At 36.7% G+C, this 23,063-nt stretch overlaps 1 protein-coding gene across 1 annotated transcript; it reads left to right on the plus strand.

Annotated features, from left to right (window-relative positions):
* Nucleotides 1-863: 863 nt before the first annotated feature.
* Nucleotides 864-22,330, plus strand: mapk13 (mitogen-activated protein kinase 13). The gene is made up of 12 exons (XM_055167180.2): nt 864-1,243; nt 4,100-4,229; nt 5,010-5,068; nt 5,995-6,100; nt 8,449-8,478; nt 11,116-11,163; nt 11,252-11,366; nt 15,039-15,110; nt 15,632-15,711; nt 16,420-16,498; nt 19,936-20,109; nt 20,190-22,330. Exons 1-12 carry the CDS (start codon nt 1,131-1,133, stop codon nt 20,270-20,272), a joined length of 1,089 nt encoding a protein of 362 aa, XP_055023155.2. The 5' UTR covers nt 864-1,130; the 3' UTR covers nt 20,273-22,330.
* The last annotated feature ends 733 nt before the right edge of the window (nt 22,331-23,063 follow it).

A 23,063-nucleotide genomic window follows, 5' to 3' on the forward strand; every position in this document is an offset into this window, starting at 1 on the left:
CCATGGTTTTTTGGTGCTAACTGTAGTAAAAAAAAACATGGTTTTACTACAGCAACCATGGTAACCACAAAATAACTATGATTTTGACAACCATGGTTTTCAAAAACTATAGTTAACCCATGGTTACTGTAGTAAAACCATAGTTTTGATATAATAATCAATACACACATGGTTACTAATATCATGCTGGTTTAAGGAGGGTTTTGACCACTTTGTTTAGCTGGTCAGGCTGGTTTAAGATGGCCAGGATGGCTGGTCTTAACTGATCATGGTGGTTTAAGCTGGTCAGGCTGGGAGACCAGTTTGACCAGCCTGGAAGACCAGCCGGGCCAGCCCGGGAGGCCAGCTTGACCACCCTGTCTGGGAAACCAGCTTGGGAGATGAGCTTGACCAGCCTGGCCATGCTGGAAGACCAACTAAAACCAGCTATTTCCACCTTAAACCAGCTAAAACCAGCCAACCAGCTTAGGGTGGTTTAAGCTGTTTTTTTTACCACAAAAAAAGGGTGGTCTTTTCAGTATCAATTATAACTTTTATATTTTTGTTTTCGGTCTATATGTATATTTTATGTGTCCATTGTATTTTGTATTGGTGTGAAGAATTATTCAAGAAAGTTTTCATGTACTTTGTACATTGTAGCCTACACACATTGACAATAAATGACTTTGGATCACATGAAGTTTTTTCAGATTTCATTAATCCTTTTGACAAAGTCTTTGTTGAATTTGATATATTTAAAATTCGCCATTTCATGAACAGATTTAAGTGGTCAAAAGTGTTTCACATCACGCGGATTTGTTGCGACGGTCGGTATGTCAATCAAACCGGTGCTGTTTAAAATCGAAAGTGGGCGTGAACGGCTGGAGTATGACATCATCAAACATATAACAGCCCGACTTCTGGTCGAAGCTACAGTGAAAGTGTCAATGGCTCGTGATTTTGCGTGTCGATGCTGCGGTCGTTTGGCGCTAAATGAATCGCGATAAACAGCTCGTTTGTGTTTTTAATTTCGCGTGAGCCCAGTTCGTTCCTACGCAGTGACCTTTCGCAAATCGCATGCAGAATATCGCGTAGGAGTCGCTGCGTGCGCGGTGAAGATTTGCTTTCTGTCTGTTTTCCTTCATCGCTAAATGGAGTCACAGGTCGGGTTCGGTCGGGAGGAGATCAACAGCACGATATGGGAAGTTCCGAACAAGTACATGTGTTTAAAGCAGATCGGAACCGGGGCGTACGGCAGTGTGTGGTGAGTTAACTGACAGGTAGACGCTGGTTAACTACCTTTCAACAGGTTACCACATGAAGCAGGACTCGGTGAACTAATGTGCTCTTGAAATGGTGCTGTAATGTTGGGCAAGGCAGTGCAGATCGCTTTGTATATCTTCGATATAATCTGGTTTGCATCTTAGTTTTGCACGCATCTTATTTTTAGGGGTCTTCAACTAACGTTAACGTTACTCTTCTGCGAGGGCCAGATTTTAAAAGATGCGGGCCAAACTTTTACACCTAATTTTATCTTTTATATATATTATTATTATATATGTTATAATGTTGCACACATCTTGTATCCAGAATTTTGCCTTTTAATACTAAAAACTCATATTGTCTTGAATATTTTTAAAACAGTTGCAGTTTAACATTGCAAGAGCCAAATATTAATAGTTCAAAAAAAGTGTAAATAATCAAGATCAACACATTAATTTTGTATAGGACTAACTAATGCAGAGCTCTTAAAGGGGACATATCATGAAAATGTAACTTTTCCCATGTTTAACTGCTATAATTGGGTCCCGTGCTTCTATTACGGTAACCTAGAAAATTTGGAAAATATCAACCCAGTTACTTAGTTTTGGTAAACCATTCTCTGCAAGCATGTGAAATAATAGCTCATTGAAATTTGGCTCCCCTTGTGATGTCAGAAGGGGATAATACCGCCCATTATTCTGCACTAGCCAACCACACTAAAGGACACACCCAAAAACGACACATTTTTGCTCACACCTACAAAGTGTCAATTTTAACATGCTATAATAAATTATCTATATGGCATTTTGAGCTAAAACTTCTCATATGTACTCTATGGACACCAAAGATTTATTTTGATCTTAAAGATCTTAAATAAGTCTTGTGAAATGTCCCCTTTAAACCTTTTTTGTTTATAACTGCTTAATTTTTATAAATTGCTGCATTTCAAGTATTCACAACATAAAGACGGTTTCAGCAGTAACAACATAAATAAGCGTCTGTCGTGGTCCGCACGTAACTTCCGGTAAACTCCGCTAAGAATAAATAACAACAAAGTTCTTTAAAGGTAGTTTATTTATATAAAAAGCAAAAAAACAACACATAGATTACCTAGGAAACCAAAACATTTGTTATTTTTGACGAGGCATTTGTTCAAGAGATTAGTTTAGCAACTAGTCAGATCATTAAAAAAACTAAACCCGAAGGAAAGTTCGGATCCAGACGTGTATCGCATCAGCGCACGTGCGTTCGATGAAACCGTCTATAGTCTTCTCCTAATGACTGACGGTACATTCACACTGAGACGTAAGTGTTAACGCTTGACGAAAGGTTTGTTTGAAGCATAGCCAACAGCCAATCACAGTAGCCGCTACACATGCTCCGGTCTTCCATAAACGTAATTGGCTGGCTCTGCCTAGGTTATTTGCATAAGACTATCTTGATTGGCTGACTCACACGTTGCCGCTTGAAAAGTTGAGAAATGTTCAACTTCTGCCACGAGCAACGGCAGTCACGCGCCGCTGACGGATCCACAATTCAGTTCGGCAACGCATGACGTCACCCATTAAAAGTGAATGGGAAGCGTTAATGCTTACACCCCGTGTGAATGTACCGTAAAATTGCACTTTGTTTTCTTTTGTAATATTTTAAAGATATATAGGCTAAACGCCTTTCCATTGTACACTACATTCGGACACGACTGAATTCACCCCCTAGTGGCAGTCGCAATAAAATTTCATTTAAATCATAAATCCGTTTTAACTAGGGATGCACCGATAGGATTTTTTTTGGGCCGATACTGATTTAAACAGACAACTTCTGGCCGATTCCGATGCCGATATTAAACACTTGTATATAATACTATACAGTTGGTCTATTAGCTAGTTTATTTCTGCATCAAATTATTTTTACTGAACATGGATTGATCTAATTAACATTCAACTGACCAACAAAATAAGAGAAGCACAAATTAAGCTAAAACAAATATAATAAGACTGTATAACAACCTTCAAAGGTTGTTTTTGCTATTCAGCATTTATTTTATTAACAACATTAAATCATTTTTTACATTTAATGGATTTCTTTATGCAGTTAATTAATAAACAATCGGTATCGGCCTTTCTAGTGCTATTGCCTATATGCCGATGGTTTCAAATTCATCAAAAATCGGCCGATAAATATCGGCGGCCGATACATCGGTGCGTCACTAGTTTTAACATAAGAGAGAAGCTCATTCCAACACAAGAGCTAATTTACGAATATATTTATAGTTTATAATTTACTGGATTCAAGTGTTACTGATAGTTAATACAATAAAGAATTAATAATTTTCACCATGCACACCGTGTTTTGATTAAAACACACTGAAATACATCACTTCTGGTCAGCATGCCACATGCGGTGTAATTGTACAAGTACATTTTTGCATGCATCCAAAAAGTTCTAATTGGATCTAAAAATTATGCAGGGTTGCATTTGCCCCGCGGGCCGCCAGTGGACTATCCCTGTTCTACACCATGCCTGTGATTTGTAAAGTTACGTTAAATTGATCTTACTTGTGTTTGTGGTCATATAAGTACACGTGTGGGGTCATTCTTAATGTTTTGTAATGTTTCAGTGTTGCATAGTAATGCACTAAAACTTTTTAAAGCAAAATGTGATACAACTGAAGTTTGAACTGTATTATCATCTAACACAATTGTTTTGTATATATTTTTTGAATCATCTTGTTTCTGTATCAGTTCCTGAATCTCTGAAAATCAGACATTGAACTTTTAACTTTTAACTGCATGTTTTGATTGCATTTGTCATTGTTGTGATGGTGATGTTATGTTTGTGATCGTTCTTCCTGTTTCAGTTCAGCCATCAATAACAAAACCAAAGAGACGGTGGCCATCAAAAAGTTGCATCGGCCCTTTCAGTCAGAGATCTTTGCGAAGAGAGCCTATCGTGAACTGAGGCTCCTTAAGCACATGAAACACGAAAATGTGAGCATCTCTTGTGCCTGCTTTACCTTGATGTTATGTTTACAAATAATGTTACACTGTTTCAATAGTTTACTATTAGTTTCAAGTACAACCCGAGAGAAGTTTGGGACTTAAGGGCATAAATGTCACCATGTGAATATCAAACATCTTATTAGTTTATGTATAGGATGCTTGTTACCTATTGATGACACATTGATGTTTGATTGCAGTGTCAATGCTCAATATTAATATGATGCGATTATTTTGTTCTGGAAAGAAATGTGACTAATTTCTAAGGATGCACCGATAGGATTTGTTTGGGCCGATACCGATGCCGATTTAAACAGACAACTTCTGGCCGATACCGATGCCGATACCGATATTACACACTTGTATACAATACTATACAGTTGGTCTATTAGCTAGTTTATTTCTGCATCAAATTATTTTTACTGAACATGGATTGGATCTAATTAACATTCAACTGACCAACATAATAAGAGAGGCACAAATTAAGCTAAAACAAATATAATAAGGCAGCATGACAACCTTCAAAGGTGGTTTTTGCTATTCAGTATTTATTTGATAAACAACATTAACTCATTTTTTACATATAATGGATTTCTTTATGCAGTTAATTAATAAACAATCGGTATCGGCCTTTCTCGTGCTATTGCCGATATGCCGGGGGTTTCAAATTCATCAAAAATCGGCCGATAAATATCGGCGACCGATACATCGGTGCATCACTACTCATTTCCTTTATTTTAACATGTCAATGTTGCACACCATCCAACCCAGGTGATAGGCCTGCTAGACGTCTTCACTCCTGCCACCAGACTGGAAGACTTCCAAGACTTGTAAGTCTTGGCTAAAATTTGTACAGTCTTTCTGTTACCCATATGTCAAGTTTAAAGGACTAGTCTTTTTTCACTATCATGTCGTTGAACACATTTTTTTCATGAAAGAATGGTTAAAGGGATAGTTCACCCAAAAATGAAAATTCTGTCACCATTTACTCATTCTCATGTTGTTACAAACCCGCATCAGTTTCTTTGTTCTGATAAACCCGAAGGAAGATATTTTAAGAAATGTTTGTAACCAAACCATTTACTTCCATAGTAGAGATAAAGAATACTATGGAAGTAAATGGGGTCCACGAACGGTTTGGTTACAAACATTAATCAAAATATCTTCGATCGTGTTCATCAGAACAAATACATTTATACAGGTTTGTAACAACATGAAAGTGAGTGAATGATGACAGAATTTTCATTTTTGGGTAAACTATCCCTTTAATAGTGACCAGATCCGTCAAGCTCCAAAAAGACAAAAACAGTCCATTGAGGTAGTCCATTTAATGTACCTTCCATATTTAAAATCTTCTCTTTGCATCAGCATACTTGTGGGTTTTGCGTGTTTTTGTTACACAACATGTAGTGATAGTTCAAATTAGTAAAATTAGATTTTTGAGCAATGGTGCAGGCTTGTATGACTACAAAGACTTGAAAACTTTCCCAATCTTTGCAGAGTTTTAGAGAAAGTTTCCATGGGGATGAGGTAATCAAAAAATTCATATATATTGATATTTCTACCCCTCCAATATTAACACAGATCTACGTTTGTCTTTTTGGGGGTATGACAGATGTAAAGAATAAATTACTGTATCAAAAGAGTTTCAGAAATCTTCTTTTGTGTTCCCTGGAAAATGTGTTTAGAACAACATGAGGGTGTGTAGATATTTGACAGAAAATATAAACAAAATGTAATCTCTTTTCTGTTTTAGCTACTTGGTGATGCCGTACATGTTCACAGATCTCTCTAAAGTTAAAGGCCTTCTCTCAGAAGATCGGGTGCAGTTCCTGGTCTATCAGATGCTGTGCGGACTAAAGGTCAAACTTTAATCTCACAGAGAGGCAGAATTATAAGAACATTTAAGCTGGTGTCCTAACTGGGGTCGCAGAATTCCTAGAATTTTCCAGGCTGGAAACTTTCCATGGGAATTAACAGGAATTTATGGGAATAACCTGAGAAAAATGCAGAGTTGCCTATAACAGGGAACTATATGTATTTCAAAAATCTTGCTGCGTAATTTTGTTTAACACAACAAGATTTAATGCAATTTCAGCTGAATTTCTGTCACATGCACACTGCTTACTGAAGGGCCATTGAGGCCACACACCCTGCATGTACTTTTATTCTTACTTAAAATGCACAGATCATTTCTTGAAGCCAGTAAATTGGATATCTACAGTTTAGAGGACACATGACTATTTGTTATGTTTTTGAAATGCGTCTCTTACGCTCATCATTTAATACATCTACGGCTTTATTAGCGTAAGTATCAGGATTCTCCAAAATTTGTATAACTTTGCATGCATGTGTGCTTATGACCAAACAAAATGTTTATTTATGTTTGTATATGATATCGTTTATATAAATTTCCAAATAATTCCCGTAAATTCCCATCAATTCCTGCTAAGTTTCCATTTTGAAAAATTCTCCAGATTAAGTTTTTATGTAAAATTTCCAGAAATTTACCGGAAACTTTCCGCCCCTTTGCAACCTAGTCCTAACCCAGTTGCTTGTTTTAAAGTGTAAAATACTGACAGTTAAAACATACTTGTTAACGTATTTGATGATTATTTTGGGACAGGCGAGAATTCATTGTGTATAGGGCTACCCAGCACAACATGACAGAAATGGAAACCAAGTAACTGTTTAAATATCACTAATTTAGGACAAAGCGGCATCAAAGTCATGACCTACACTTTACAATCTTCACTTTAAAGGTGCAGTGTGTAAATTTTAGCGGCATCCAGTGGTGAGGTTGTGAATTGCAAACAACGGCTCAGTCCAATGCTCACCCCTCGCTTTTGAAACACATAGAAAAGCCACGGTAGCCCCCACTGGACAAACATGTCATCGTCGGAGAGAACTAAGTAAAAAAAATTGTCCGTTAAGGGTTTCTGTAGAAAAATGGCGGCAAAAATGGCGACTTCCATGTAAAGGGACCCTTGGTGTGTGAAGATAAAAACGTCTTGTTCTAAGTTAATAAACACATAACGGTTCATTATGAAAGGTCTTTATACACCCCTGATAATATAGTTTTGTATATCATTTTGCATTTCTGTCAAGAGATCCTTCTAAAAATTACACACTGCACCTTTAAAGTCAACATGAAACCAAAATTGATTCATTCATTTATACTTCATTTATGTGCCTGGTCTTATTGTGCATAATACACCAGTCTATAACATTCAAATATTATAAATCCCTTTCACACAACATGTTGATCCCAGAAAATTGCAGTGTGAACGCAAACTTTAATTGATTATGGAATCGTTCCCATTAAAGGGACCAAGTGATGTTGACATAACATTTCTGGAACATGTCCTGTGTGATCAAAAGGCAACGAAGTGGTAGTGAGGACTCGTGTCGTCGCTTCAACACAGTAATATTCAGCTCTTTGACACAGGCTGTTAATACAAATTAATATTCACCGCAAAAAATGTCTGCAAACTAGAACGAAGCAGAGATCAGGGAGCTTCTCACACTGAAACTGAGATTGTTCGCCAGCTTAATAGAACAGCGCGTCATGAGCTAGTTTATCATTGAAGAAGAAACAAAAATGCATGTGTCTGGTTTCTCGAAAGATAACAAGCAACCTTAGGATGCTAAGGAAAAAATCCACCATGTGAACAATTACAAATACATTGCATGTCACATCATGTGTCTTTTTAAGGCATGTGTGTGAGTAAACCCATGCACAGCTCCAGGAAATCATTGGGAGTGTGAATCAAGAAGACATTTTCTTGTTATTTTTCCCTTTAATTTGTGTGTGATACGGGTTAAAACTTGTCTTTTCCACTGCAAAACACATTGACGTCTGCTTCCACACTGGTACGAAACCACATTTCACAATCCAGTTGGTCCTTTTCTGTTTCATTCGGAAATTATCTGCGAATGCTTTTCATGTTGAAAAAAATACATTTGGCTTCTGCAAATGACATCTGCCGTTTACTAGGTCAGAATAGAAATGTGTCCTCCTTACAATAATGCAGTGCTGTTATCGAGGCACTTACAATAATGATGTGTGTACAACTACAAACAGCTAATGTGTGTATTAAAATAATTCATCCGTTTATTCCTATTATTAGTATAATTAAGTACAAAAACATGGGAATGAAAAGAATGAATAAATACTGACTTGATCTCCGTGTTTCTGTTCATTCCACAGTACATTCATGGTGCTGGCATCATTCACAGAGTAAGTGAGACTGGCGATGAATAAACAGCATCTGCTCATAATTATCATTTCCACACAGAGCTGAATCAAAGACACATGGCATCTCGTGGGATCGCTGTAGTTCTTAGCTGGGAAGCGTAAATGCACTCCTTCGGGAGGCTTTCATCTCCACGAATTACATCTAGTTACAGCTAATTCGCTAATGTGTGTTATTCGGTGAACTATCAACACCGATCACATACTCATAAGATGAGCATACATACATAGTAAATATGTTATTGACTTAAAGGATTACAACACTCAAAAAAGTCTTTCTTTGTTCCGTCGAGAATACATTTTTGAGGAAAATATTCCAAAGAAAAAAAATTCCCATGTGGTGGACTTTGGTGGACCTCAACAGTTTGGGGTTTCAATGCAGCTTTGAAGGCTCTGGGCTACCCCAATCGAGACGTGGGGGTCTTGTCTAGAGAAACTATCCTCATTTTCACCAAAAATATAAAATATGTACTTTTGGATTACAACTTCTTGTCTTGCACTGGCGGTGTGACGCACCAGCGCAACCTTGAAAATTACGTAATGACGTGGAAAGGTCACGCATTAAGCCCGTGTTAAAGACGGTTTCAGCAGTAACAACATAAACAAGCGGCATCCGTGGTCTACACGTAACTTCCGGTAAACTCCGCTAAGAATAAATACAACAAAGTACTTTAAACTTAGTTGATTTATATAACAAGCAAAAAACAACACGTAGGTTACCTAGGAAACCAAAACATTTGTTATTTTCAACGAGGTATTTGTTCAAGAGTTCAGTTTAACAAATAGTCAGACCATTAAAAAACTGAAACCGGAAGTAAAGGTCGGACCAGAGCCGTATTGCATCACAGCACATGCGTCCGATGAAACCGTCTATAGTCGTGCATAAGGTCTACTCTGTAGGTGCCTGATGTGCACCTCGCCAAATTTTTAAGCGCGTCAGTTCTACACGGACTGCAATCGCTTTGATTGGTCCACTAGAACCCCTCCCATCAGGTAAGAACTGCGTTATATGTATTTCCGCTTGTGACGGTGAGAACAAAGAGGGGCCAAGTTGATGAGTGATTTAAGTCAAGCTGCAACATAAGTCACTGTTAATTTACTTCCATCACTGCTCGTCTTCCCAAAACATACACAACAAGCTGCTTCTTCTTATTTAGTATCATTCCACATAAAACAACGCTCCTCTTTCTACACACTTGTAAACACTGGAACGGTAGTTTCTCATGCATCATGTCTGACCTTTCCACATGATTATGTAATACGTGGGGTCACGCTGGCGCATCACATGGCTACTGCAAGATGAGAAGTTGTGGTTTAAAAGTAATTTTTTTGGTGAAAATGACGATGGTTTGGTTAGATAAGACACTTATGTCTTGGTTGTGATCGTTTAGTGTTCTTTAAAGGTGCTTTGAAACTAGAAACCGTTGAGGTCCACTAGAGTTCACTATATGGAGAAAAATGTCCATCCTGGAATGTTTTCCTCAAAAAAAAAAAATTCTTGTTGACTGAACAAAGAAAGACATAAACATCTTGGATGACATGCGGGTGAGTAAATTATCAGGATTTTTTTTAATGAAAGTGGAGTAATCCTATAAGATTTCAACCCTTTTTCTTGCCCCCCCCCCCCCCCCCTGTATAGACGGTTTCATCGGACGCACGCGTCTGGTCCGAACTTTACTTCTGGTTTCAGTTTTATTAATAGTTGCTGAAACTGAACTCTTGAACAAATGCCTCGTCGAAAATAACAAATGTTAATTAGCGGAGTTTACCGGAAGTTACATGTTGACCACGAAAGCCTCATGTTTATGTTGTTACTGTTGAAACCGTCTATGTAAGAGTCTGAGCCCTAAGTCTACATCTATTTTTAGAAACAGATTGGCTAAGTCAGTTTTATTTTGTTTGGATTTTTACACAAACAGTTTTTAAAATGGCTTATTTGTTAGATTTCTTTGAATATTAAACTGAGATAGGAGAAGGTTTTTAACATGGATAAAATTGCACACTTCACCCTTAAATAATTCTTTTAGGGGTGGTTTCAGGGATTATCTTAAACCATGACTAGGCCTTAGTTTAATTAGGAAATTTAACTTGATTTAACAAACATGCCTTACTTGTGTGCTTTTTGAGGCAAAACAATGGGCAGTGATGTATTTTAAAATATGTCAGTGCAAGTTGTTTTCAGTTTGGACAGCTCTTACATTTATTTTAGTCTAGGACTAGTCTAATCCCTGTCCGGGAAACCGCCTGTTCAAGTTATAGGATTGCTTTGGAGAGTGCTGTTATTATGTTTTAAATCATAGATGACACATTTACAGTAAGTGTCTGAAAGTTAGTCATGGTGCAGTACTATTATCTATCATTGTTTCACATGTAAATGCAGACTATTGTATTATATGTATAAGTGTATTATCATCAGTAGGTTTGAGACTTTGCTTCTGCTCTTTTATGTATTGTCATGTGGTTTCCTGTTTGGTGAGGCATTTCTTGTACATGCTTAAACCTGTTCACAGCTGCACTGCACACTTAACATGTGAAAACTATTGCTTCATTCCAATTCAAGTTTTGATAGGAACAACTAATAATATCTTCTTTGTGCAAGAGTAACACCTTGATGCATTGCAGGACCTCAAACCGGGAAATCTGGCAGTTAACCAGGATTGTGAGCTGAAGGTTGGTGCCATCATTCTTTCACCATAAAAGAGAGAAGAGTGACCCGCTAACAGTTCACAATAACACCCTGTCTTTGGTCTGGCTGAAGATCCTGGATTTTGGCCTGGCACGTCACACGGAAGCAGAGATGACAGGTTATGTCGTGACGCGGTGGTATCGAGCCCCTGAGGTCATTCTAAACTGGATGCATTACACGCAGACAGGCAAGACATTTTTACTGACACGCCTTATAAAAAATTCCCAAGTGCCAAAGTCTTTCAGTGGAACCAACATGTTTGGTTATGAAAATACAGCGTTAAATAATTCTTGATTGAGTCATCCGAGTCATCTCATTTGTAGGATTACATAAATGTGATTAATGCCACTAAATGTATTTCATACTTTGCCAACAGTGTTTTCATTTTAATTGGATTTTAATGAGCTTACTTATGAGATAATAACTACATTCATTATGAATTTAAACAATACCGCAGGTAGTTTTATTTGTAGCAACATCAGAATTTAATTAATGGATAAATTACATATTTAAATGAAAAATATGATTTACTAAACGTTGAGATTATTGCGCATAAGTACTGACAAAGTCCCTTTAGGGAAGTCGCGCCACTAGACGACCATGTATGCAATGCCTTTGGGCAATTATTTTAATCATGCAAAACTAAAATCCTATCTAATTGAATGGGGAAAGACAGATATCATCAAAATAGGGTTGGGACGGTATCAAAATTTCATATAATGATTATTGATACCAAAGTTATCACGATTTTCAATATTTTTTTTTTTTTTTTTTTTTAAATCACAATTTATTATTTCATGTCCCTGAAATTATTCCTGTGATAAAAATAAATAAATTTGTGTAATAAGTTTACCATGAATGAATACAATACATTATTCCTTAAATGTCACCCTTAATTGAACATGTTCATTCGCCATCTTGCAGTAAAACTTTTCTTCATGGAAGATTTGCGTTAATTACAAGTGAGATAATGAAATGTATAATCTCTAATCAATATTTTTTGTCCAATTATTTGCCCAAGTTAGTTTTGGTATTGAGGTAAAAGTTAAATGACCTTGCATTTGCTATATAACAGTGGGTGGTTGTCACAAGGATGACTTAGCAGATTTGATGTATTTCCCCCTTTTGCAGCGACATTCCTCTTGCAAGATCTGCAGACAGGGTGCCCATCTTCGATTAAATTGCAGTCAGGGCTCTTGTAATAGCCAAAATACAACCACACCTCAGATTTTGTCCTCTTGGATGGCTGAAAAATCTCCTAAGCCCTGTCACTGCCTTCCGCCATGCCGCATTGTGCAAAAAACTATGTTGCATGTGCACGTCTGTGTCAAACTGATTCTGGCTGGACATGATTTACCGCGAGTTTTCAAAATCACGGTAATCAAACACGGTTGTAATGATAATTAAATTTTAAACGATAATACTAACTGTCAGGACATTTTATCATGGTTAACCATGAAAACGGTAATCATCCCATCCCTACTTTAATATCGCCGGCTGTAAAAATCACTATTAAAGGGGTAGTTTGGCCAAAAATGTTATTAAACCCATGATTTACTCACCCCGAAGCCGTCTGAGAAGCATGTCCATAATTTTTCAGACAAACACTTTTTTTTATTTTAGAACATGTCTTATATCTTCCAGCTGCTAAACAGTAAAGTTACGGAGTCCAGCTCCAAAGTCCAAAAAATGTGCATATATTCGGAGGGCGGGGGCACATAGCAGCGTACGCTCTCATCTTGAATGCGGACGTGACTATGATGGCGGCATTACCGGAAGCGAGTTATTTTCGTTTATAAAGTTTTAAATGTGGATATTTCTACAACAACACCACACGGATTACCATCAGAAGGCCTTTGTTTATTATCGTGGAGCCGTTTGGATTTATTTTGTGAAGGATGGATGCACATTTTTTTGGACTTGAAGGCCGTGGATCCTGTAATTTCACATATGATTAACTGAAAGATCTAAAACATTTTCTAAAACACCTGAAAATGTGTTAGTCTGAAAAATAATGGACATATGCATCTCGGACGGCTTCGGGGTGAAAAAATCATGGGTTTAATATCATTTTTGGCCAAACTATCCCTTTAAATAATTTTTTTCTGAAAAACATGAAGCATACCATAACTTTATTTTTTCTTAAAGGGATACTCCAGCCAAATATCAAAATGACCCCATGATTTCCTCACCCTCAAGTAATCCAAGATAAACACATGTCCATTATCTTGAGACAAACACATTTGGAGTTATTTTATGTCCTTGCTCCTCCAAGTTTTATAATGGTAGAAAACAAGGATCAGCATACCTGATCTCCCGTTTTTCCTGGGATTCTCCTGTATTTTACTACTCTATCCCTTCAGCATCCCATTTATGTAATTTTCCGTATTTTTAATCTTTCTATAAAAATCCCACTGGTCGTATTTGATGTTTGCTACATTCACTTCCGGTAAACCACACGGCAAAATATCTCTCCAACGACACCCGCTAATAAAACAACATGAAGAAGAAAAGCTTCCCGAGGAAGGGTGGAGGATGACAAGCTGCATGCAGAGCTACAACCGCCACGTGCATGTCTGCCTACTTTTTGCATACACAAACTTGTATATTTGGATATGCGCGCTGAGTGCATGTGCCGGGGTCTGCATTTTTTATAACTTTGTTTGTAGGGGAAAATGCAACGTCTGTGACCTATGTGTTTAACAAGTCCCTTGCAGATGCCAGAAGAAAACCAGGGTTATGTTTAGGAAATTTCCATTATTTTCAAATCCTAATTATGATAGGTATGGGGATTGGGGAACAACTTTAAACCCAAAAAAGTGCATTCATCCTTCACAGAAGTTATCCACATGGCTCCAAGGGGTTAAAATAGGTCTTCTGCAGGTAATCAATGTGATTTTATAGGGGAAAAAATCCATATTTCAAGCTTTATAACTGTAATAACTTGTTAATAATAACTAGTTTGTAATAATGCCGCCAACTTGGACTTGGAGCGTAGTGAACGCTGGTTGCCATGGGTAGGTTGCGCAGTGACTCCAATATGTCGTCGTGAGCGGAAGCTAGTTATTAAAGTTTAAACATGATATTTTTCTTTAAAATTGCATTGATTACCTGCAAAAAAATGTTGTTAACTCCTTGGAGCTTTGTGGATTACTTCTGTGAAGGATGGGTGCACTTGTTAGAACTTCAAAGTCAGAAGTTGCTCCCTGATCCGTGTTTTCTACCATTATAAGCTTGGAAAAGCAAGGACATTTACTAAAATAACTCCAAATGTGTTTGTCTGAAAGATGATGAACATGTGTATTTCGGTGAGTAAATCATGGGGTAATTTTGATATTTTGCTGGAGTATCCCTTTAAGCCAAATTGCACTAAAAATCACTGTTTTTCGAGGTTATTTCAGCTACTGTCCATGCATACAGGATAGCAAGCACTTCACAAGACTATGAATTATAAAGCTCTTCCCTCAGAGAATCATCAGTCTTTATCGATTGATGATTGATTATTTTAACTGGAAGGAGGACTTTTATAATCTAGCATCATTTTAATGGAGTGTTATATGTTTATATCAGATGATCTAAAAATATTTTAGTTGTCAAAATCATACTTTGTGCACCTTCAGCTGAATGTTTTCACGAATGCGCAGCTTCATTTCATTAGGCAGATATGAATCTTTAATTCAACAGACTAAATGTTCTCTCGTTTTTATTACCCAGATCAATACTAAATTACAGAGTCCAATACCGCTGCATGAATCTGCTGTTTGTCAAATAGTTTGCATTGTTTTAATGGCTGGTGCTTGTAGCAGTAATGATTAAAGTTCAATATTTATTACAATTGTTGCTTTTTTTCTCTTTTTAGTGGATATCTGGTCGGTTGGGTGCATCATGGGTGAAATGTTCAATGGAAAAACACTCTTTAAAGGAAAAGACTGTATCCTTCAGCATTCACTTTGTCCTAATTCATAATGAACTATTATTTTTTAAAGTCTACATTTAAAGAAAGTGTTCTCAAAATACAAATGAAGAGCTCAGATGCAAACGCTGCTAAACTTCTCTTTGTCAAAATGATATTGAGATTAATGATATTGAGATAATGATAATTAAGAGTTTTTTTTTACCCGGGTTAATGAGGTTTACCATTAGGATTTTGACAAAATTTTTGAGCCCCTTAACAGTGATAAATGTTAAGCTTGCATGCACTTAGATGGTTTTGCTGTGAAAGACCATCAAATTTGTTAAATACCAATTAAATGATTAAAGTGTCATTTGTAAAATGTATTTCCATTAATGTAAACTTAAACATACAGTAAGAGTCTGACATGAAAATGTTAATTTACAAGAAAATATGTCAGCTACCCTTAAAGGGTTTTGTATCTGAGCTCTTCATATTTTTTAATATGATTTATTTATTTTATATGAATTGTATTTGTGTCTTTAACGTTTGACATTCAGACATGGATCAGTTGACTCAGATAATGAAAGTTACCGGGACACCTGGTCAAGAATTCATTGGCAAACTAGAAAGTCAAGAGGTAACAGCGCAAACAAATACACTTCAGTTAGGGCTGTCACAATGATTAAATAATCATCTCATTGCAACTGTTTGACCTCATCGCGACGATTTTAAATCACCGCAATGAGCTGCAGAGCTTGTATAAACGAGGCCGTATTAGATGGTGCTCCTTAACTGATAGTATAATGTAATATATTCCAAAACTTTAATTTTCAGTTTTTGAAAGATATATTCATTAAATAATTACTTTTAATTAGGTGTTGTGTGTAGTAATATTTACTGCTAGGTAAACCTAGAAAAAGATTTAATTTAAATAATCACAACGTGTGAAAATTATTTCATGAACAAAACAAGTATATGTATGAGAATTAAATGTCAAAGCAATAAAACAGACAATTAATCGGCACAATTTATTCGATAATTAACTGTCATAAAAATTTCACAATCGTGACAGCCCTAACTTCAGTACTTCATCTTCTTTATTTGTCTTTATTATGCATTTTGTGTGTGTGTGTGTGTGTGTGTGTGTGTGTGTGTGTGGTATGTCTGAATCCTGATTTAGTCTGAAGTGTAACCAAGAAATGAATTGGTAATTTTATAGCAGATGATTATCTGGGCTTGAATGTCTGGGGAAATCATTTGCATGAATTATTGACATCTTGCGTGATGGTTGCTGTGCTTAGCTGTCAGTCTTTATCTTGTTTAAAGTCAGTACCTTGTTTAACAGGCAAAGAGCTACGTCAGCTCACTGCCCGTCTACCCACGCAAGGACTTCTCTGCGTTGTTTCCCAGAGCCAGTAAAAAAGGTAAAACCCTAATATAACAAAATTACTTTTCTGCCACATTGTCACCTTAGTTGGTATGCAAGAAGCTTTTTTCATTGTAAAACTTATGATTTACTTTGCCTGCAAAGTTTCTGCTTGTCAAAGTGAAGTGTCATTATTTCTGACAAAATGACAAGATGCAGTGTATTCGCAGTGTAAGGTGGTTTTTATATTTTCCTCAAAACCTCAGGTAGAATGTGAATGTCACCATCAGAATGGATTGCCACACATATATATGCTGTGCTATTGCACGGCAGTCGAGATTAATTATATATTTCAGTTGGGAATTGAATAGACGTGCCAAAAATTTGGGAGCATAGTGAAGATTACCGGTCCTCCCCACTTATTTATAAGGTCAATTAAGATTTAAGAGCTTAATGTTTTGCCCGACCAAGCATCTCCAGTGACCTGACCCACAGCATTAGTACTCATATAAGACAAATTCACATTGTGTAATTAATATTGATGAGCAAGGCTGGTTTTATATCATCCCCATGCACATTCATTTACATCGTGATTCCTACGCTCCTGCAAAAATGTGTGTGACATGTCACCTGATCATAAACGATTCAGTAATTGATGTAAGGTATTTCTAACAATCAGTACAAAATGCTTTGTTAGGACTGAGGTTGTTATTCAAATATAGAAATATCTACAATTCCTGCAAAAGTTGTTTAAATTTGTATAGTTGTTAGTACAGAAATACTTTTAAAATTAATTTGAAAACATTAGATATCATGTAAATCTACATTAATGCTCACACTTTTCTGTACATTATTATTCCTGTTCATTTGTAAGTGTGAGGCATTGTGTTAGTACATACACTCACCTAAAGGATTATTAGGAACACCATACTAATACTGTGTTTGACCCCCTTTCACCATCAGAACTGTCTTAATTCTACGTGGCATTGATTCAACAAGGTGCTGAAAGCATTCTTTAGAAATGTTGGCCCATATTGATAGGATAGCATCTTGCAGTTGATGGAGATTTGTGGGATGCACATCCAGGGCACGAAGCTCCCGTTCCACCACATCCCAAAGATGCTCTATTGGGTTGAGATCTGGTGACTGTGGGGGCCATTTTAGTACAGTGAACTCATTCTCATGTTCAAGAAACCAATTTGAAATGATTCGAGCTTTGTGACATGGTGCATTATCCTGCTAGAAGTAGCCATCAGTGAATGGGTGCATGGTGGTCATAAAGGGATGGACATGGTCAGAAACAATGCTCAGGTAGGCCGTGGCATTTAAACGATGCCCGATGGGCACTAAGGGGCCTAAAGTGTGCCAAGAAAACACCCCCACACCATTACACCACCACCAGCAGCCTGCACAGTGGTAACAAGGCATGATGGATCCATGTTCTCATTCTGTTTACGCCAAATTCTGACTCTACCATCTGAATGTCTCAACGAAAGCGAGACTCATCAGACCAGGCAACATTTTTCCAGTCTTCAACTGTCCAATTTTAGTGAGCTCGTGCAAATTTTAGCCTCTCTTTCCTATTTGTAGTGAAGATGAGTTGCACCCGGTGGGGTCTTCTGCTGTTGTAGCCCATCCACCTCAAGGTTGTGCGTGTTGTGGCTTCACAAATACTTTGCTGCATTCAAAGTTGCTCTTCTATCAGCTTGAATCAGTCGGCTCATTCTCCTCTGACCTCTAGCATCAACAAGGCATTTTCGCCCACAGGTCTGCCGCATGCTAGATGTTTTTCCCTTTTCACACCATTCTTTGTAAACCCTAGAAATGGTTGTGCATGAAAATCCCAGTAACTAAGCAGATTGTGAAATACTCAGATCGGCCCGTCTGGCACTAACAACCATGCCACGCTCAAAATTGCTTAAATCGCCTTTCTTACCCATTCTGACATTCAGTTTGGAGTTCAGGAAATTTGTCTTGACCAGGACCACACCCCTAAATGCATTGAAGCAACTGCCATGTGATTGGTTGATTAGATAATTGCATTAATGAGAAATTGAACAGGTGTTCCTAATAATCCTTTAGGTGAGTGTATATGAATGAACATTACCCAGTCTCAGTCAATGCTAACAATCTTTATTATTGTTGTTTTATTAATGTCGAATTAGGTAACACTTTACAATAGTGTCTAATCAGACTTAATGACCCATATTTAAATACCAGAATGACTCTAAATCATCAAACCAGCTCAGCTTTCCCCATACTTACACAATATAGGACTCACAAAATAATAATTAACAATGCATTTATACTATGGATGCACTGATATATTGGCCTATAATCGATATCAGCAGATATTTTTATTTTTTGGAGATCGAAAAACAGCCGATGATTAGGGCAGATTATATCCTGGCCTGGGTGCAAGACATTCGTTAAATGAGGATTTCCCTGAGGGAGGAAAGAAACAAATTTACCTAAGTGTTTATGCTGAGTATTTTATGATAGCCTTGTAGCGGTTGCTATAAAAATCTCACATTGAGATGAACGGACCCAGTTCAACAGATGGTGGATTTGTGTACATTGAAGACGTTGCCAATAACAGACTGTAAAGTACTGCATGCATAAAACCTCACAAAAATTACAACTTAAAGCACTTTGGATTGACTGATGATCAAATCGATATTCTCCTTATAACTGTGCATCACTTCAGGGATTATGTTCTTAAATATCCATGAAATCAGCCATGGCATTTGACGAAAAGGGATCTATTATGGTCCCTTTTTTTTAGGTAAAGTAGGTACTAAAGGCTTTGTAGCAATGCATATCAGAACTTAAAGGCGGGGTGCATGATCTCTGAAAGCCAATGTTGATATTTGAAATCACCTAAACAAACACGCCCCTACCCCAATAGAATCTGGACCTTCTTTTGATAGACCCGCCCCACACATACGCAACCCAGGCAATTAGTAGACACGCCCCTTACTGCTGATTGGCTACAAGTGTGTTTTGGTACTCGGCTTGACTCCCTTTTCCAGAGTGTTTTTCGAAAAGCATGCACCCCGCCTTTAAGGGAATACTTTAGCATTTAAGGGTTAACACTTATCGGCGGCGTTATGGTTCCTTAAAGAAACCCTCCAATCTGTGTTTCATTAAGTAACCTTAATCTTATAGAAAAGGGTTTTCTTAATTTAAGTTTTTTTTTTGCAATCAGGTCCTGGTAAATGAAAAACACATCAGATCTCATACTGTGTGATTATTTTGAATGACAACAGAATGTAGTCTGTATGCTCTGCACTTCCAGGATTTCACAACATCATATTTTAAAACAAAGAGTAAAAAGCAAAACTATCAGTAGATCAAAGTAATTGAATATTGGTAGCGGCACATGCATTTTGTATCATGCATCACTAATTTATACTAATGCAAGCATTAATGCTAAACTAGCGCTGTTGCTTTGTGTGTCCTCTCTAATCACCACTGCATGCTAACTAATCCCAGCGGTAGACCTGCTTGAGAAGATGCTGGTGTTAGATGCAGGAGCCCGTCTCACTGCTGATGGTGCATTGGCACACAGTTATTTTGATGGCCTGAGAGATCCAGAGGACTGGCCAGAGCCAACGCCGTATGACGACAGCTACGACAACGCCACATTGCCCTTAGAAGAATGGAAACGTGAGTCAATGTTTTTTTTTTATGTTATATGTTGCATGATATCACGTGCATTTAATGAATGCATTAAATTCTATTCGCAGGTTTATCATTTAAAGAAGTCAGAAGTTTTGTTCCGTTCCCAAGAAGAGATTCAAAGAGAAGAAACACGCTTACAATGACATAGTGAGGCTTTGACTAGTGTTAATGAAATACTGTATTACAATCATACATTTTAGGCCTTCAATCTCTGCTATGGATTGTGTGTTCACTCGTTACTGTATATGAATTTGAGTATTTTTTAAAACACCTGACACCTGCTTGAGGAGTATGTGGTACTTATAGGCCACTGTGAGGGGGGTATATCTGGGTAATATTTTATTTTGATTAAGTGGTATCTGTCCTTCATTTATTCCTAATGTTGTTAAGCACCTTGCAGGGATAGTTCACCCAAAAACTGAAAATTCTGTCATTATTCTCTCACCCTTATTGCTTGATATGAATTGGGTGCTATAGTCCTACATAAAGAGCCCATGTGATATAGGATGATATAGATTATATACTTTATAAAGTAAAAAAATTGACTTTGTGGTCACTTTACAAACAAAGCAGAACATTAGAAGGGATGTTTGATAAGTACCAAAGGTACCATGCACTGCTTTTCTGGGCCCGCGTTGTGAAAAGTGCATCTGGCCTCATACACACTGCAGCTAAATTCGGTTGTCACTTCACTTTTTAATATGTAATACTGTTCTGTACACACTCATTTCAGTCATTTACCTAAATGACAACCACATTAATGCTTTACCTCAAAGACCAAAATATTGGGACCAGCACCTTCCCACTTTAATAACAACAAAAACTTTAAGCGCCGCACATTATTTAAGCCCAAAAAAGACGTGAACATGGCAACACTGCAAGACAACGCACTGTGAAGTAACCTCACACTACAACACACAATGCAAAGGCGGAGGGTTTATTAAAACTGATGAACATAAGGCTGTAATATTATTTTGTAATAATATAAAATAATAACTACGTGAGACGGCAAAGCGTTGCTATGGTTACCTCTGTGTCAATCGTTGCATTTATGGGACTGAGTCTTGTTCTGTACAGACATGAAACGATCAGACAGGAGATTCAATCCCACATTTAAATAAGTTGTCACTCCCGAAACTCTGATGTGTGTACGGGACAAATGATAACTCGGGTGTGCCTGTGAATAGTCAATGGCATTTAAAAATGAAATCACAAAATCAAACTGTATCTCGTATTAATGACAACACAGTAAATGTAAACAAAAGAAAATTTATGTGTCAAAATATTGGATCTCTGCATTAAGGTTTTGCTGCCTAATAAAACTGCTGCCTATAATGTTTTATTTTATTTCTAAGATTTATTGTACAAAAACAAAGAAAACCACACTTGATCAAACCCTCATAGCTTTAAAAAAAAAGATCCTTATTCAAACACACACATGTGATTTAAGCCTACAGTTACTGTTATTTATCACTTTCTGTGGGCTGGGTTTTGGTGAAAATGAGTGGGCATTGACCACACCACACGGGCCAGTAAACCAAAAGTCAAAGTCAAGCCCCAACATGACACACTTTTCAGTTTAACCTTTCATTTGTGACCCAGTCTGAAAACCCAGCCAAAGTATTTTGTTTGTGATTTACTGTTTGCTACATCAAATCCTTCTTGTAAAGAAAATTCTGTGTAAAATAATCTTGATATATTTTATATTGACTGAGTAACATGTCAAAGATTGAAATCAAACTTCCTAATAATTATATTTTAGCCTGGATTTGAAGGTCATATATGGCACAAACCATATACACTTCTTTTCTGGCTTTTTTCTGTGCTTTTCGAATCTTTATCATCCACTTTAAAATGGGAAAGATTATGTTTTTAAAAGTGGGTGAACTATCCCCCAAAATACTACAAGGTGAAATGAACTGCTCGACAAAAGAGAGCATCATATAAGGGTCAATGACAAAACAAGCTCCTAAAAAAGTACTTTAAAAATGAATGTAATGCATATTTTTTTGAGTCACGAACAATGTGTTTAAAACGTTTGTTTATTAAACAATATTTCAGTACATTTTAATATTTTTTCCATAATATTTTTAATATCCACATAATGTCAGGTGGTACAACCAATCATTGTCTGTTTGCCAGATAAGTTTTTATGTGCTCCCTGTTTCATGCTTATTTGTTTATTTGATAGTGGCATTTAAAATGTTATATGTAAAAAAACAATCATAAACAACCTTAGCTTGCATTTATTCAAACTAAAAGTATTAGCTAAATTACAATTATTTAGCTTAATGTTTTTTTTTATTATATGAGCATTCATAGCAGTTGAACTCTTTAACTTTGCAATTAATTGACATTTAACAGACTTCTGTATAAGCTTTTGTGATATCAAATTCATAAATATACTTTAAAATACAATTAAAACGTGTTTGATAAAATATCATTTTTTCAAGGTTTACGTTGGTTGTACCACTTGACACAGAAAGTGTAATTAGTTATTTTTTCAGTATTTGAGAGACTTTTCATTCAGCCATAAAGAGCACCTGGGGTTCACTGTTTGATGTGATGATATGTTTACTGTTTATACTTGTTAACTTCTAAATAAAAGGCCCATGATTGTGGTTGTACTATCTTGACACAAACTGTTGGGCAAAAGTTTTTCAGTAATCCCAACAACTGATATTTGTGAAATTTGTTTATAAAGGTTGCAAACATAAAATGATTCCAAAGTATCTTATTTTGAATTTTTAATTATAAACAACATTTTTATCAGTTGCCTTAAACTTGTATTAAATTTGTATGGGGGTAATTCTACAGAAACATCCACTTTTGGTACAGCAAGATGTTTTTAAATTGATTTCTTTTTCTAACATTTAAACTTAGACCACATTATTAGATGACAGCTTAATGATTTTTTTTATTTTTGTGTGCATGCACTT

This window comes from Misgurnus anguillicaudatus, chromosome 5, assembly GCF_027580225.2.
Source record: "Misgurnus anguillicaudatus chromosome 5, ASM2758022v2, whole genome shotgun sequence".
Lineage (NCBI taxonomy): Eukaryota > Metazoa > Chordata > Actinopteri > Cypriniformes > Cobitidae > Misgurnus > Misgurnus anguillicaudatus.

Coding starts and splice junctions, on each gene's coding strand:
- mapk13 (XM_055167180.2), top strand. CDS start 1,131: ATGGAGTCACAGGTCGGGTTCGGTCGGGAGGAGATCAACAGCACGATA. Junction 8,479..11,115: donor GTGCTGGCATCATTCACAGA/GTAAGTGAGACT, acceptor GATGCATTGCAG/GACCTCAAACCGGGAAATCT. Junction 15,111..15,631: donor ACTCTTTAAAGGAAAAGACT/GTATCCTTCAGC, acceptor TTTGACATTCAG/ACATGGATCAGTTGACTCAG.